The 17572-nt window shown below is 36.0% G+C and overlaps 1 protein-coding gene across 1 annotated transcript in view; it reads left to right on the top strand.

Annotated features, from left to right (window-relative positions):
• The first annotated feature begins 245 nt into the window (after positions 1-245).
• Positions 246-17572, top strand: part of LOC122801694 (cytidine monophosphate-N-acetylneuraminic acid hydroxylase-like) — a 700032-nt gene continuing 682705 nt past the window's right edge. The window contains exon 1 of the mRNA XM_044071206.1: positions 246-455. Coding sequence (XP_043927141.1) covers positions 253-455 — 203 coding nt within the window. The 5' untranslated portion in view covers positions 246-252. The remainder of the gene's footprint in view (positions 456-17572) is intronic.

Genomic DNA, 17572 nt, shown 5'->3' on the forward strand with positions numbered 1-17572 from the left:
TAGCTCTAAATGGTTATTGGAAGGACTTACAATGGATGGCTGAGTCTGAATAATAGCTTCTGATAGGGGGCACATTACTGACAGATAAACACAGAACTCTGCTTAAAACTATTCTCCAAATGCATGCTGTCATTCATCATTTTGCTGATAATTAGTACTGCAGAAAAAAAGAGACAGAGGCTTTAGAGGCACCATTTCTGTTTTATTCTTTCAAAACTAATGGCCAAATCTTCTTCCTTTCAGCATTCTGTCATGGAACAAAGTGCAGAAATTCTTTTTACTTTGAGTCCAAGTGAAGTTCTGAATCTGAAGGAAGGTATTAATTTCTTGAGAAATAAGGAATATGGCAAAAATTATATCATATTTAAGGATAAGCATTCCATGCGAGCATGTAAAAATATGTGCAAACACCAAGGAGGACTATTTGTGAAGGATATTGAGGACTTAGATGGCAGGTAAGAAACCATAAATATTGCTAAGCCTATATATAATCAGCATAAATCTGGAAATATAAAAGACACCCAAAAACTGTAGTCTGAGCAGTTTGTTTAAACAGCATCTATTTATTTTGTGAAGCACAGTTCAAGTAAAAGAAAATTATACAGTACATTCACTGTCAACAATGGTCTATTTCTTATGCAGCATTCATTCCAGTATCATTTTTAAATATTGCCTATCAAGGATAAAAGGATTCTGTTAAAGACTGTCAGATAAAATACTAAAGTATATCAGTGGCAGAATCTTGACATTACAAAATGCAATTTAGGCTCGTGAATGTTTACGTTATTAAAATGGGTAGAGTTAATGTTAATGTTTTCAGCAACACTGGAGCAGCAATAATGGCCATGATTTTACATTGTTGTAAAATACTACTGTATTAAAAAGAAATGCAAATCTGCAAGGACAAATTAATGTTTCAAATGTATGGTGTTTATCATGCAATCTATTGAATAAAACAGGGGGCTTGGCTAAAAAAAACAGTTTACATTTAGACAAGAGTTTATTTTATTTTATTTTTCAGTCCATTTATGAATGGTGGTATATTCAAAGTAGAAGAGTCTGAAGCATTTAAGTGACAGTCAAAATTAGAATGCAACAACAGAAAAAACTATGGAAGCTTTGACACAAAAGTTAATATAGGATAAATGAGGACCTAAATGAAAAGTAAGTAAAATAATGGAGAACATTTAGAAACATTGCTGACAATAACTACACAGTGGTAAGACCAAAGGGTAACAGACATTAGGAAATTCAAGAGAAGAATGCAATTATTGCTTGTTATAGTAAACCTGATAAAGATAATATATTCCTTGATGGTAATGAAGGTAGTAAACATATACAAAATGGACATGTTGGGGGATCAACTGAAGAGATGTAGGGGCTCTGTGTAATTTACATGCAGGATCAGGAAGTGCCAAAAATAACTTGAGGAGGATCAAGGAGAGGCAAATTCCATTCTCCTACGTTTATGTGATTAGATTTATCACATTGATATGACTCAGTGAGGACAGTGGGATGGAATGACAGATGTTAACATGACCAACAGGGTCTATATTAGAACACCGAACATTCAAAATGTCGAGTGTTCTAATATCGATCCATTTTCAGTGAACGCTGAAAATATCGAAGAAACAGAAAACTGAATTTTTTCCTAGTGAAAGAATTCAGTTGTCTGTTTCGGTTGCTTTGGTATTTTCAGTGCTGCAGTGAAAAGCTATAGGTTGGGTTCAGGTAAGTGTGCGATTGTGTGGACGTGAGGGTTAGGGCGGGTTAGGTGAGTTAGGGTTAGGGCGTGGGTCAGGTAAGTGTGCGATTGTGTGGACATGAGGGTTAGGGTGGGTTAGGGTTAGGGCGCGGGTGAGGTGACTGTGCGATAGTAATGGACATTAGGGTTAGGGTTTGGGTTAAGGTAAGTGGATAGTTAGCGGTGTATGTATAGTTTAGTGTAGGGTTAGGTGTAAGAGTTTAGGTGTATGTGTGTGGATTGCTGTTTGTTTAGTGTGCTTGTGTTTTGTGTATGTGTTTTGGAACAGCAAATTTTTTCGCTAGGAAACAATTTGCTGTTCTGAATGTTCGATGTTTTAAATTTTCGATTCATAGGATTCGATATTAGAACACTCGACATTTTGAATTTTCAGTGTTCTAATATAGACCCGACCAACAGACAGAGAAGTAAATAACAGGGATACAATGGATAAAGGAATAATACAGAAGTAGGCATGATGGCTGGGTAAAGAGACTGTGAAATATGAGATGGATAAGAACCAAAGAAGAGATATAGAACAATATATAGAGCAATAATCTTATTACGGAATTAGGTATGTATAAAATAATCATATTAAGGAACCATTTTGATTATTTTCCTTGCAGTACCTTAATATGATTTTATCATCTAAATTAAGGTAAAATAATTTCATAATTGGGAATTATAAACTTCTCTGACCTGAAAGTAAGCAAGGGTCCACAACAAAAAACAGGGTGTAAGTAAAGGCAGTTGAAGATAGCATTAGAAAAATGACAGAGAAGAAGAAAAGAAAAGATTCATGGATTACAGAAAAGTTGGAAAAATAAAGGAAGATGGAATATAATGTGTGCTGAACTGATTGAAAACAAAGAAAGGATGCCTTGGAATGACTATATAAAGTGGAAATTTAAAAAAAAAGTGTTGCAAAAGGATAAATAGGTGGAGATAAGATACTTACATTAGTGTTTGTTGACACTCATTGATGGAACATGAGTGACACATTGGAAAAATATAAAAGAGGACTAAAGGAAAGTGTTGGGAGTTGTATAATATAAGGGAGGAAGACATGTAGGCAAGAGTAACAATGTGTGAGATTTATAAAATATATATGCATTGTTAAATAAAACCACAAAAAAGTATCCAGAGGTTCCTGATAAGCATTCCACTTAGTAGAAATAAGGCCCCAGCAAACAGAAAAAAGACAGAATATATATTGTAATGCAGCATCATCTCAATCTAAAAATAAAACTAAATATTGGTGTTGTAATATGAATATATGTGTATGTGTGCATTACAATATGTGTGTGTGAGTTTTATACATTTTATGTTTATAGTTGCATATTCTTAGATTTCGTGTATTTTATGTTTCCCATGAATTGCATTTATATATTATTAGACTGCGATAACATGCATTTTTGTGTGTAGTTGCTTTAAGTTTTTAAGTAGGATTTAATTGGGAGTGGGAGGAATAATTAAGGGAAGTGATGTAATACTGCATATATAAATGTGCTTTTATATTGTGTTTCTTAATGTCTGATGAAGCAGTTACATCAACTGTGAAAGTGTTCAGGTTTGTTAAGTAAAATGGTTTATATTGTGTTGACTCTGTTCCATCTTTTTTTCTGTTTGCTGGGTCCTTATTGTTAAATAAAAGCTAAAACCCATTATGCTAGAAGGCAAAATGTTTAGTTGTACTATGATTGTATATATAAATCCTTAATAAAATTGATATGTGAATATAATAAAACAGTTGGTGGGCAACTGCTTCACAGAATATCACTAGGTATCATACATAATTCAGATAAGTTACAAAAATTTAAGACAACAGGTCAAGGCTAACATTTAGACAATCCTCAGTTATAAAAACCAAGCTAAAACTGATAGTCTTAGGTAATTCTATTATGACTGTATCTAAACACAGGATAGTAGATCAGCATTTTAAAATCAGACTTCATAAGTCCATCATTTCCATTATTTCAGTGTATTTAGATATTAGCATCACTTCTAATCAGAATAATATATTACATTCTAAAATAAAACCTAACAGTTACTCAAAAACATTCACACTGATTAGACAAAGCAATCAGCCTGCCAGTTGTAAACCCAGCCTTACCTATAGAAGCAAGTCCCGTCAAAAACAAAATAAGGGTCACATAAGCCACTGTGGCTCTAGCTACTTAAAATAAAAGTTACAGACATCATATTTTCTATACCACTAATCAAGGAACATAAACTCAGCCCTTAAGTTGTAAACCATAAAGATATTCAACTTTCTACATAGCACAAAACTGTTCCTCAAAGTGCAAAAATGTACAACAATGGAAAAGTTATTAAGAAATCATAGGATGTGAGTAGTTTGCAGGCATCCTAACATGAACAGCTGTATGCATGTGTACTCCTGACTCCCTTAAGAAGTGTCAGAAATTGCATTTAGGCTAATGTTCTACGGAAAGTTTGACATGGAGAGGTTAATATACAATGCAAGACTTGGTACAGATCTGCCCTACACATGTGCATTGTCACACATCCACTAGATGACAGAGGAAGTAGAGGTAGCTTAATGTGTCTTCATCCAATGACATACTATCATTGTACAATAGTAATAACTCACATTCTGCTGTGGTTAATAGAGGATTTACCAGAGGTAGCACGGGTAAATCCTCCATTACCCTTGCAAGAATGTGAATTATTGCTCAAATGTGCAAATGATAATGAACATCAGAATGGAGATTACGGAGAAATAATGGGTTTCCTAGATACTCATACCCACCCCTGGAAGTTACATTATTTCCCTGTCAAGCTCACTCTGGAGGGCAGTATTGCTCTACAAAACAGACTTACTGTTATTTTTATGTTTTTTTTTGTAGTGTTTGCTATTAAAATAAATATTTTAAATTTTAAAATTCACAATTGAAAAATATCTGTGGACTATATTTGGCTTTAGTTGATGATTTATTACAAAAGTAATAGTTACTATTAAATGTTAACTTGGGAAGGACGTTACTTTCTAAAAGTTATTAATTTCCAGGAAAAAAATATACATTGTTGAACTATAAGGACAAGATCATCTGCAAATAGCAACCATTTAGATTTAAATTCCTTCCCAGATTCAAGGTGTTTGATATTAAACTTTGTTTTGTGTTGCCGGCTATAGGTATTACTAGAGATAATGGGCATCACAGTTTGATGCTGTTAATGATAATTATTAATCTAGAAGAATTTGAACCAGTTCTGCTACATGTTGTAAATGGGTACATAACTATTTTATAATATTATAGAATGTTATATTATTTGCTATTATAAAGAGAATCAATTATTTTCTCAATACCTAGACATTAGATATATTAATGAAATATTTTTTGAAAATGCATCATTTCATTTTTTTTCTTTTCAATTTTTCTTTCTAATATAAAGCTGTCTGGTCAATGTGAAGGTTTTGATTATGTTTGTTATAATGTCCATACAAAATGCAATGTATAGATTGAATAGAAATATAGGTCTATGTGAATTTTCTACAAGTTGTTTGTCTTAGTCCTTATATTTTATTTTAACATCAGATGGAAATACTCCCATTTAAATAACATTATAAATAATCTCACAAAATAATCTATTAGCTTCTTACTTGCCATTATACTTGAAAAAGAGTATTTCATTAAGAAACCATTCCTTGAAGTAAACAAGTTTTACTAGCTAAGAAGTAATCTGACAAGTCAGTCATGTTATTCTTTATGCTAATGTAAAAACATCATGATGAGAAATGGAGCCTATATTACAACTGTGGGTTGTGAATGAACCTGCCTCCTGTAGTTGGGGGGTTGAATTATTCATTTTCAATGTGTCAGCTGTGAGACTCTGAACAAGACACATAGCCAGGCAGTGCTCATGGGACATACCTGAAATGCAACACCTGTATCCAATAGGTTACCTAGTTAACAAATAAATAAAAAATAAAAACAATTCAAATAAATGAAGCTTAACATTAAACAAGAGGAAATGCAATCCCTAGCTATTCATGTTTGGGAGTAAAAACTGTTAGAATGATGTGCAAAATAGGACATTTTATCTTTATATTTTGTTATAGCTTTCACGGTTATATAATAATAATTAGTTTCCTCAGAATAGATAATTCTGTAGCCTAATTAAGGGTGGATTCCTTATTAAAGAATAACCTATAAACTAAGCCTCATTTCTAAATCATTAAAGCAAACAAGCCTAATACAAATTAGGTACATCCTCTAAATGAATAACTTAGCTATTTTTCCATTGAAGATACTACAAAAGAGTATGAGATATAAAATGTGTAACTCTACATTTGTGTTACAGTGCTGAAAAAGCCAAGGAGAAAGAAAGGAATTATATGAAAATAAATCAGCTTTCCCTTATTTCATTCTCTTCCCCAACATCCTCTTAGGTATATATAACATAAAACGAAGAAAATGTAGAAAGAAGAGATTATGATTCAATTAGATTTCAATTTTCAGCATAAACAACCCATCCAAGGGATTTAAAAACAGTCACCATATCATGGTAGCCATTTTTACACAATAAGAGGCCACACGCTGAGATGCAGCAATTCAGAGAAGCAATGAGCACAATTAAAGAAAGACAGGAAATACTGTAGCTTGCATAATACACAAATGGTGATATTATGACATGAAAATGAGCAGTACTATTACAAGTGACAAACAGGCTAATAATCCCAGGGGGGTCTGTTTAAGTCTAGTCATTTTCTCGAGGTGCAAATCAAACCCTATACCTTGTGTCTTTGAAGTAAACACCTTAAGTATTAAGCCAACTCTCAACTAAGGAAGGCCATGTTGGATGTAAATGAGGTTAAACAATATGGCAGCATGATTCAGAAAGGTATACATTTTGCACAGAGGGATGTTACCACAAGACTTGTTGAAGACAGCAGTATCATAGATTTATGTGAGACAGACCACCAAAATATGTACTGGGTAGCATCACATTATCCAATATGCATGTGCAAGAGGCTGGTGCTGCTGATGGCAGTCATGGAAGTGCTTGTCAATGTCAGGGATGATGAGTCATCCATCAGTGCCTAACATACCATGCCCTCTTAGCACAGAATTGCTAGAGCCATGATAAATGAGCTAGCTGAGATGTGGCACCCTCATATGCAGGCCCATAGGATGCATGGTGTAACTATTCCTGTGGACAACAAAGTATGCACAGTTTTGAGAGCATTAGCTACGGATACAAATGAGATAATCTGGATGTATCCAGCCAGTTGCCTCAAAGATACTTCACCAGTTCCTTGGTGCTAGACTACAGCATTTGGGGAATAATCTGTGGTGTACATGTTACACAGAGGGGAGAAGCAACAGTTTATGGGTGTTTTATGATATAGCCCAGTTTCCTGTGGTACTATGAGCCATTAAAAGCATCTGCATTGCAATAAAATCCCCATCTGGTGAGCAGGGACAATTTTATATTAACTGTAAGGGGTTCACTCTTTTGACTGCAATGCACATTGTATAAAATACAGGTCATCCAGGCAATGCTGACAATTCCAGCATCTGGCGCAAGTGCAACTTACATCAGTGGTTTGTGCCGGGTGATTTTCCATGGAACCAGCTTAATGGAGATGCCTAATATGCTCTGACGTTATGACACCAATAAAAAATCCACACACCATGGCAGAGAATGCATACAATAATGAAGTGCCACATTCCAGAACCACTGTTAAATGTGTGTTCAGTCTGATGTGTACCAGCTTATACTGTCTGGATGTCTTGATGGTGCACTGCAATATGACTCTGGAGCATGCAGTTAAGCATGCAGTAAAATTTGTGCATTGTTACTCTCCATTATGTTTTACAGACATTTACATCAGGGTAGTGATATGGTGTAGGAGTAGATTCCAGAATCATTCCAAGATGGTGGTCGCCTGGTAAACTGCATCTAATCTGAGCTCCCTACCTCATCTAACTTTATACTAGTTTTATATATCTCAAAGCTTCGGGTTGTTCATAGGAACAAAGGATTTATCTACAGCTTCATAAAATCAACGCATTTTAGATCTTCAGATACTAAACAGAGATCAAATCAACCACATATTTCATACCTGCTCTCAAAGTCTTATACTCACTGTGATCTAGAAGGCCTAATCGTAGCTGCAGCACATTGAAGACCACATGGCCAGACAGCAAAAATCTTCGAATGACCCTATTATAATGGAGACACAGACAACCAAAGCTAAGTCTTCTGTAATCTTTTCACCAGAAAAAGAGAATCTTTCCAAAAGACAAAAAACTAATAAACAGCAGATGGAACTCAATAAAAATATAACTGGCTCTAATGAGAATTCTGGCTTTCACATGGATGAACTACAACAGGCCTTACAACCCATTCACACAGCTATCCAGAACTTTTCGGAACAGCTATCAACCATTGGCAAATCTGTCGCTCAGATTGCTGAAAGAGTGGGCACTCTTGAACAAAAAACACAGTCTAATGAGCTTCAAATTCAAACTCTCACTGAAGATCTTTGTGCTAAATCAACAGTCATAACAGATCTACAAATGAAGATAACAGATTTAGAGGCAAGAAGTCGGAGAAACAATATTCTAATTAGAGGTATTCCTGAGAGTTATGACAACCAAAGCTTAATTATTACTGCAGAACAAATCTTTGAAGCATTGCTACAACTTACTGATGAGAAAACTGAAATTACCATTGAAAGAGCCCACCGAGCGCTTCGTAGAAGTCAGGACTCCACAGTTCCTCTCCAAGTCTATGTTAAACTACTCAACTATCAAGTAGTGCAAAAAATATTAACTGCAGCAAAAAAACATAAATCCTTTATGTGGAAAAATCATAAAATCTCCTTCTCACAAGATTTACCTTTATCTATCAAAGAAAGCAGACAAAAGTTAGCTCCGTTTTGTGAAGATTTAATTAAAAAAGGCATCCGGTTTCAAATGCGATACCCCAACAATCTGATTTTCTACTATAACGAGGTGAGATACTCAGTTAACACTCAAATTGAAGCTAAAACAGCCTTTATTAAGGCTTTCAACAAAGCTCCAACCTACTGATTATATGTTGCTGTCAGCGACTCTTGCATGATGGTAGTAAACAGTTCTTTACTTGGCACTCACTGTTCTGTTTAGAAACACGTTTCGGAAAACATGATTACCAATGCTCAAAAGCAAAAGATGCTCCTACCTGCTATTGATGAATAGAGTAAAGGCCTTTTTGTCTGTCAGCGCACACCTCGTGCTGGTAGGAACAGTCATCTTCTCACATTGTTTCAAATGGGTTCCATTAGGTTGGAACACCCTATCACTATCGTAGAATCAGCTGGTCAATACAAACGGCGCATAGTCCGCATGGCACAGGAAGAACATCGCCTTTTAGGCAAAAGTGTGCTTAACCGGTGTTTCTCTTCTTTACGAGCAAATATGCTCATACCAGTTGTTAATAGAAATAGCAAAGGTCCTATTAACTATCAGCACATACTTCATGTTGGTAGGAACAGTTATCTTCCTATGTTGCTTCCAAGTGGGTTCCATTAGGTTGGAACACTCTGCTACCATCGCAGTATCAGCTGGTTAATATAAACGGAGCATTGTCCGAATGTTACAGGAAGAACATCGCCTTTTAGGCAAAGTGTGCAGATTATGCTCTGGTTGAAATCTTATAGGAGCAATTACTGAAATCCGGCTATCTAGACAGGTAATAAATAATATGTAACACATCGAGGTGCTGCATACAGCTGAAGTTTTTCGTCGACACACATATTACGCTAATAATAGAACAGGTTCTAGGAAGCTGTCTACGGAGGATGATTATACTTGTACAAAGTCATAATGAGTTAAATAATATACACAACACGGGTTTTGTTAACCAGCTTCTCGACCTGGTTGTTATGGTGACTGTCGCTACTTAAATGGTGTTTGGAGCTGACACTCAGTCTTTTATTAAGGGACAACTTTCTAATGTTTTTGAACAATTTTCTAGTCTCTTTGGTGTATAGTTGTATTAAGCTGCAACTTATTCGAAAGTGTACATTCTATGGACTTCTAGCAATGTTTTTCTTTACCAGTTGAATACTATAGTGTTATATGTCATGTTATACAAAGTTTGCAAAATAACTTCATTTATAGGTTGCCCTGCTAAGGGTTTATTCATGTTTAGCTAATAATTTTTTAAGTTACTTTTTCTAGCAGTTCACTAGCCACATGTTGTTTCATTATTTGAGTACTGTAGCCTACATTTTTAATCTTGTGGAGATGCTAGTAACAGGGATATATCCTAAGGTAATTAATACAATGTATCTTATTTACTACTTTCTAAGATGCATAGCTGGCTTTAGATTAGTTTTTAGCGATTATCTCTAAGTCCAAGGAATGTAATTCAATTATGCTAAGAGTGCAAGGTTCTAAAGCTGAGGGAAATGGCTTTATCCCATGCAATCATACAGAGTCAAATGACATGTGGCTGTGGCTTGTTAGTTAAACTGTGGGCTATCAATTGATTTACCCAGTTAATATGATGGGTTTTCCCTTTTCCTTTTTTTTTTTTTCTAAATGGCGGTTGTGATCTGATATTATAGGAGTTAGTGGTTGGTTAGTGTAAGGTTACTCTACACAAATGTATATATACTCTCCGCAATGGCTAAGATAATTTGACATCTGAAGTAAGTAGAATTGTTTTAATGCATATGCACCAGTATTTAAAACTTTGTTTACAGTAAATGAGTTACCTAAAATTCATGTGTAGCTTTGGACTCCCGAGGATATACGTCTCTGTATAGGCATGTAGATTCATTTTCAATATCTATTGTTCTAAATACAGAAGCGTGTCGTAAGATATTCAAATCATATTCACACTAGTCCTAATTATGGAAGCTCAGAGGATGGTTGGTGCAAGTGCTCTAGGTTTGAGGCTCTTTTGGAAGAGTTATACTTTGTACATATGTATAGAAGAGTTTTCGTTTTTGTTAGTATGTCTATATGCTTCTTCCTACAAGGAGTATGGGTGGTTAGGCACTGGGGTTAGTCAGAAGAAGTTATGGGCTACCTTTTTCCGCATTGTTAATTTCTTTGTAAAGACAGTGTCAATGATGTATTGTACTCTTTTCTTCCTTTTACGCCCAAAGGTTACTCCCCCTAAACAAACCATATCACATAGAGTTACAAATAACATTACAATAACATTCTCTCACTCTTATAATATCGCATTATATCTAACTAAACTAAGGAACTCAGTAGCTGGTATATAGACTGCTGGAATGTTAAAGGTCTACAAAAGGCTATGAAAAAGAACTTAATACTACATCTTTTTTACAAATCCCAGGCTAATATTTGTTTCCTACAAGAGACGCACTTATCAAAGGAGGGATGGGAAAAAACATCCAATCGAAAATGGATTAGGACCATAATAGCGGGTGGTGATAGCTCAAACTCTAAGGGTGTAGCAATTATAATCAAGAAACAGTTCCAAGGTGCTATAAACGAATACAAATCTGATAATTATGGTAGGTGGTGTTACTTTACCTCCATATTACCAGACTTTACCAAACCAGTTTTATTTTTGAACTTATATGGTCCATGTACTCAACAACATAATTTTATCCTAGAGATATATAACATTCTTAGCTTATTTCCAAATCACCTTTATATAATAGGAGGGGATTGGAATGCAGTGATAAACCCCAGATTAGATCGCACCAGTAACTCACCCTCATATAACTCTCAAGCTTCCATAGCCCTTGAGGAACTAATGTTCGATTTTAATCTCATGGACACTATTGTCTTCAGTATGGACTCATCCAAGGACAGCATGTACACCTTTTACTCTTATTGCCATAAATCTTGGTCACGTTTAGATTTCTTCTTAATTTCTAATTTTTTCTCCAAATTTAAGAACACACTAAGATGCGAGCCTAGGCTTCTATCTGATCATGCAAAAATCTCCCTTAAGATTATCTTCACATCTGTTACCTCTCCACATATGAACTGGTCCCTTAACAGTAACCTTCTAAAATATAAGGAGATTATAAATAGAATCAATAATTCATTGTCTGAATTATCTGCTAACTTTGAAAACTCGCAAATCGCGCTGGATATACAATGGGCGGCTTGCAAGGCTGAATTAAGAGGATATTTGATCAGTAAAGCCTCTTTCTTTAACAAGCTTAACAAAGAAAAAGAAACAAATCTAACTCTAAAACTAAATTCCTTGGAAAGAAAACTAAAAATTCATCCTGACCTTAAGTTGGAGAAACTGATTAATTCAACACATAAAGAACTACTCGAGCTACATTTACATAATTACTCGCTGCAGGAACAAAAACAAATTGCAACTTACTCTGAATGGGCACAAATCCCATCTAGAACTCTGTCTAGAATACTCAAAAACAATAACGGAGCTCCTACAATCTCTATACTGCAATACAAAGGGGAAATTTATAAATCAGACTCTGATATAATCCAACTATTTCATGACATGTATACGGATATTTATAGCACGAATAAACTCAATCCCTCTAACTCACAGTTGGAGACATTTCTCAATTCCATCACCTTTCCATCTCTTGACCCTAATCAAATATCCCTCATGTCAGCTCCACTTAATATTCAAGAGATTCAAACTGCCATCAACAAGCTAAAAATAGGCAAATCTCCCGGTCCGGATGGCTTCACCACTAATTTTTTCAAAACCTTTAGTTCAAAAATTGCCCCTATTCTTCTAAAAGTCTTTAACTTCATTATAAAAATGGAATTACTGACATACATTGGAATAACTCAAAACAATTTTATTACTAAAAATAACAAAGAAAAACAGACCCACATAATTACAGACCTATTTCACTTATAAATGTTGATATCAAAATTTTTTCGCTATCTTAGCTAACAGACTCAAACAGGTACTACCATATATAGTTTCACCGGACCAAGCTGGGTTTATGTCTAATAGACATACATGGGATAATACACTAACAATGGACGCTCTCATGCAGTTCACTAAAAAGAGAAAATCCGTTATATGCCCTGACCTTAGATGCGTCGAAAGCTTTCGACAGAGTAAACTGGGACTTTCTGTTCTCTACGCTATCACATTTCAATATTCCTACGATCTTTTCAGATATGATCAGAATTCTTTATTCAAACTCATACACCTATTTATATATAAATAAAAGAAGATCTAAACCAATCCGGATCACTAATGGTACAAGACAAGGCTGTCCACTCTCTCCCTTCCTCTTTAATCTATTTATTGAACCATTCTTTCTATACATTATCCAAAATACACACCATAATATACCTAAAACTCTTAACACACAAGTAGCACTGTCAGCCTTTGCAGATGATTTAAACCTTTACTTCCAATTTCCGAATACAGATCTGCCAAAAATTTTAAAAGCAATAAGTGCCTTTTCCAAGGCCTCTGGTTATCAAGTTAACAATAAAAAGTCCCATATTCTTCCAATAAATCCTGAAGCTCATAAACCTTTCTTTTTCCCTGAATCTACCTTTCATATCTCATTTGAACTTAAATATCTCGGCATTAATTTTGAACATAATCAAGCATCTATGCTTCAAAACAATCTGTTAAGATCATGGTCTGTCATATGTCAAGACTTACAAAGATGGAAGTTATTGAACCTATCATTCCTTTCAAAGGTAGCTATTGTGAAAATGAACATCTTACCCAGACTCCTTTATCAATTTAGTGCGACAAATGTAATTATATCAAACAACCTTTTTTCTCAGTTTGATAAAACTATAGTAAAATTTCTTTGGTTTCCTAAGAATGTTAGGATCTCCTTCTCCAAATTAAGTCTACCTAAGGAGAAAGGTGGGGTGGGCCTTCCAAATTTTCTTCTTTATTACATGATTATATGCTCTAATAAACTATGGTCCATTGCTAGTATGAATAGCAAAGCTCAAGCCCACTATCCAGCGTGGTTAAAGATTTGGCACAGACATATTCTCTCTAATAAAATTAATCCTAAGGCTATCCCTTTTCTTTCACACACTTCTCTAAATAGATTAAAATTATTCCCCATATTGAAATTCAAAATAAAACTTTTTCAAAAGTTGATTAAGGACATTAATCTGCAACTTATTCTTCCTCTTCTCCAACCATTACACTTTAACCCAAACCTTAAAATCAACAACAAGATGATAGATCTTACTGAATTTCCTCTCATTAAAGACCTCGGAGTTTGGGATATTATCAAACATAGATATCTGTCGCTTGCTGAGTTACGACTAACCCTTAAGGTCAACAACAAGTATACGGTTATTCTCCGTCAACTTAGAGAACTTTTAACTTCGCAATTTAGTAATTCTCTCCCTGAATCACAGGTAATTGATAAACTCAACTTAATCATTACCACAGTTTCTAACAATAATAAAACAATCTCCTCGTCATACAAATTATTATTTCCTTTACTTCACGAAGGAAAATGTCTTTTCTCCAAATACTGGGATAACCAAAATTCTCTCATTACAGAGGACCAAAAATTACTAGCCATAAAAACTAGTATAGAACTATCACCCTTCAAAAAACTTTTATACACTCAATTGATGTTAAATAACAACTCCTATTTTACCCCTGTAAAAATTAACCAATTTAATTCCAATAGCTCTCCTATATGTACATGCTGTCCTGGCGTGAGAGCTGACTTATTACATATTATGTGGCACTGCAATAACTCCCATAAATTATGGTGCTCCCTCAAAGTGCGTCTCAAAAAAATGGGTTACTACAATTCTACCCTCTCATGGGAAATGGCTATCCTAAACATTCCCCCTCCTAGCCTGCCTAAATTACATCTTCATATTCTAATAACGCTGTGTTCTCTCATAAAACTTTACATCACCTATAATTGGTTAGATCGTACCAAATTATGTTGGAGGGGATTTAAAGATATGGCTATCAAATATATTTCTGCCCAGAAGTTCATCATAAATGGACCTAAGAAAAGAGTTTACTTCAGTAAACTTTGGAAAAGCCTGTTTGAAGTAATTCTATGTGATTAAATTATGATGAGTGTATCAATTTACTTTACATACTTTTTTGTTATTCCTTTTATCCTTGTCTGAAGAGTCTGTATATCATAATGCAAGTTTCAAGTGAGGATGCTAATATTTAGTCCTATAACTAGTGACACTGTGTAAATGCTGTTATGGTAGCTTTGTAAATATTGGTTTTTTTTAGGTTGTTGTTGTTAGTTAGGGTACTATGCATACCTCAATATATACTACTCCTTTCCTCCGTTCAACATATTAGACTTTCATGTTTATTTTTTTCCTCCGAACAATGATGCAAGCCACTCTGTATGTAATATTTGTTTTTTCTCATTGTTTGTACCACTACATGTATGCATGGTTTATATTATAAAATAAAAAAATATTTGAGAAAAGGAGTAGATTCCAGAATCATCGGTGGTGGAGGTGTCTGATGAGAAACCTGTGGGGGAGCAGGTTGCTGCGGATGACTATACCAGATGGAGGCGGGTACAGTAAACCAAGGAACTGGCTAACATGCATCATCTGGTTTATAACTGTGGACTACAGGAGGCAGTGCAAATATAACAATGATCAAATGCAAAACAACACCAATGTTGTGCTATACCATGTATAGCCTGGCCACACTGTGCTTCAGGCATGTTACTCTTGTAAAAGAGTACTACAGGCAGGGCACAGTTCTCATCATAGTGACAAACATAGATAGAGTGTGCATGGGGATGGTGTGAGAGCTAGTGTGTGTGTGTGTGTGTGTGTGTGTGTGTGTGTGTGTGTGTGTGTGTGTGCATGTGTTGTGTATTTGTGTATATGTGTGTTTGTGTCTCTGTATGTCTACTTGTCTGCCTTTATGCCTGTCTGTCTGTGATGCATGGCATGTTGTTGTGAGAAGCTCTCACCAGGGAGGAGATGGTGTCACCACTGTTTTGTGAGTAGGTAGTCGTGGGCAGTTCTGAGGGGTGTGTGTGTGCATGTGCAGTACTACTACAATATATTTTCCTACATCCCCACAGATGATGCATTACTGTGCCAGGGTCTGATGGACAGCTCCAGGGCACCCAAAGGAGATGTATGCACTGTCCCTGAACATCTCTGTCAACTGAGGTCCTCCCTGCTATGCAGTTTACAGACAATATCCACAGCATGCACACAGGATGAAGTGTTGCATGAGTATGAACAGTGTGTAGTATCATGGTTGGTTTCTACAAAACCACCCCATCTGTATGTATGTCCATGCCCCCCCTCAGAACTTTCAGCACTGGACTGTAGTATTGAGGTGATGGCACAATGGATCCTGAACTGTGCCTGCCCCCTCCCTTGGTGGGCCTCCCCACTAAAAGCAGAGGTGGACCATCCATGGCATGTTTGGTGGCCATGATGAGTGACAGCACAGGGGACCTGCAACATACAAACTACCCTTTCCACATGTGCATAATGTTATACATGTAGCTAATGATCTGGACCTGCTTACTATGGCTCACTATGGTGATAATGGAGACACTCATATCAGGAGAAGAGTGATAACAATACAGTCATTAACATTGAACCCTGATGTCACCATCATCCTACTCAATGGAGTTGATGACAACCAAGGGGGATTGTGCCACAGGAGATGAGGTCATTGCCTGGGTGGATGTGTTAGCATCTTCTTGTTCTTAGATGGCATCCTGGTTCTGGGAGGTGGGTAGTATAAGAAAAGGAGCTGTATCTATGGAACGGGGAGTGGATGTAACCATTGTATTGCCTAAATCTGTCATTGTGATCTTTGACTGTGCCATAACTTGGCTGTCATCATCACCACATGGATATAGGCCTGTTTGTGAAGTATTATCCAGCTAATAAAGACTCCTTCATGAACACCTAGAGTCCACTGAAAGTACTCTTATGTAGCAGAGTGTTACAGAAAACAAATGTTTAATATGCCATGGGAAGATGGCCTCTAGTCTTGCAATCCCAATGTTCCTGTAAAACAATGACATTATTCTTGCATGTTGTATGTCAAAGATGTGGACAGTGTATGTAGATGCTACCTTAATTTCAAACAGACCCACCTGTGGTGTCACCTAGGGATATCCATGGTGCCATATACAGCTCAGCATTGATATCTAGCACCTCCATTGTGGTTTGCAAAACTGTCTGCACCCCCAAACAGAGATGTCAATAACTTCTCAGTGTTAATCCTTGCTGATTCTGTCAGCAGAGCCCTTCTTGTGGCCTTCTGATTCTGTGTAAAGCACATCGCTTTAGTACATGCTGTGCTTACCGCATTGGTGGCCCTTCTTCAGAAATAGGTCCAACAGCATTGATTTCACATATAATGTCCCACCAGATACGATCATGAAAGGCCACATCAAATCTCTCAAGACAGAGAATCTGCCAAATGTGGTCATGGAGGGCCTGCAGCAATATGTCATTGTCTTTCTGACACTTATGATGCTTTTAACCTCAGCATTACAACTTGGAACATCAAAGAAATATCTGTGTGAAGTCTTGGGAGATCACATACAATATACATCTATACAGATAAACCTGCAACCTAGTAGTGTTCTCAATTCCTCTCTTGTGTTACAACACTGATGTGGGATGGCAGACATGTATGTACATGTATGTAGGGGTTACATGTGATGTTTCTCTGAGTGTTGCAGTGATGTGGTGCTTTGGTATCAGATTACCCTGACAAGGATACTGGGAGCAGACATAACAGTACATGGGGCATGTCATCTCATCTCTGTGTGCATATGCCACATATGCAAACTTACTGCCTTCATGCAGAATTTGGAATAATGTAACTGTTTTGTTATGTACCATGATGCTCCTCCCTCAC

Source organism: Protopterus annectens, chromosome 5.part0 (genome assembly GCF_019279795.1).
Source record: "Protopterus annectens isolate FY-2018-M chromosome 5.part0, PAN1.0, whole genome shotgun sequence".
NCBI lineage: Eukaryota > Metazoa > Chordata > Ceratodontiformes > Protopteridae > Protopterus > Protopterus annectens.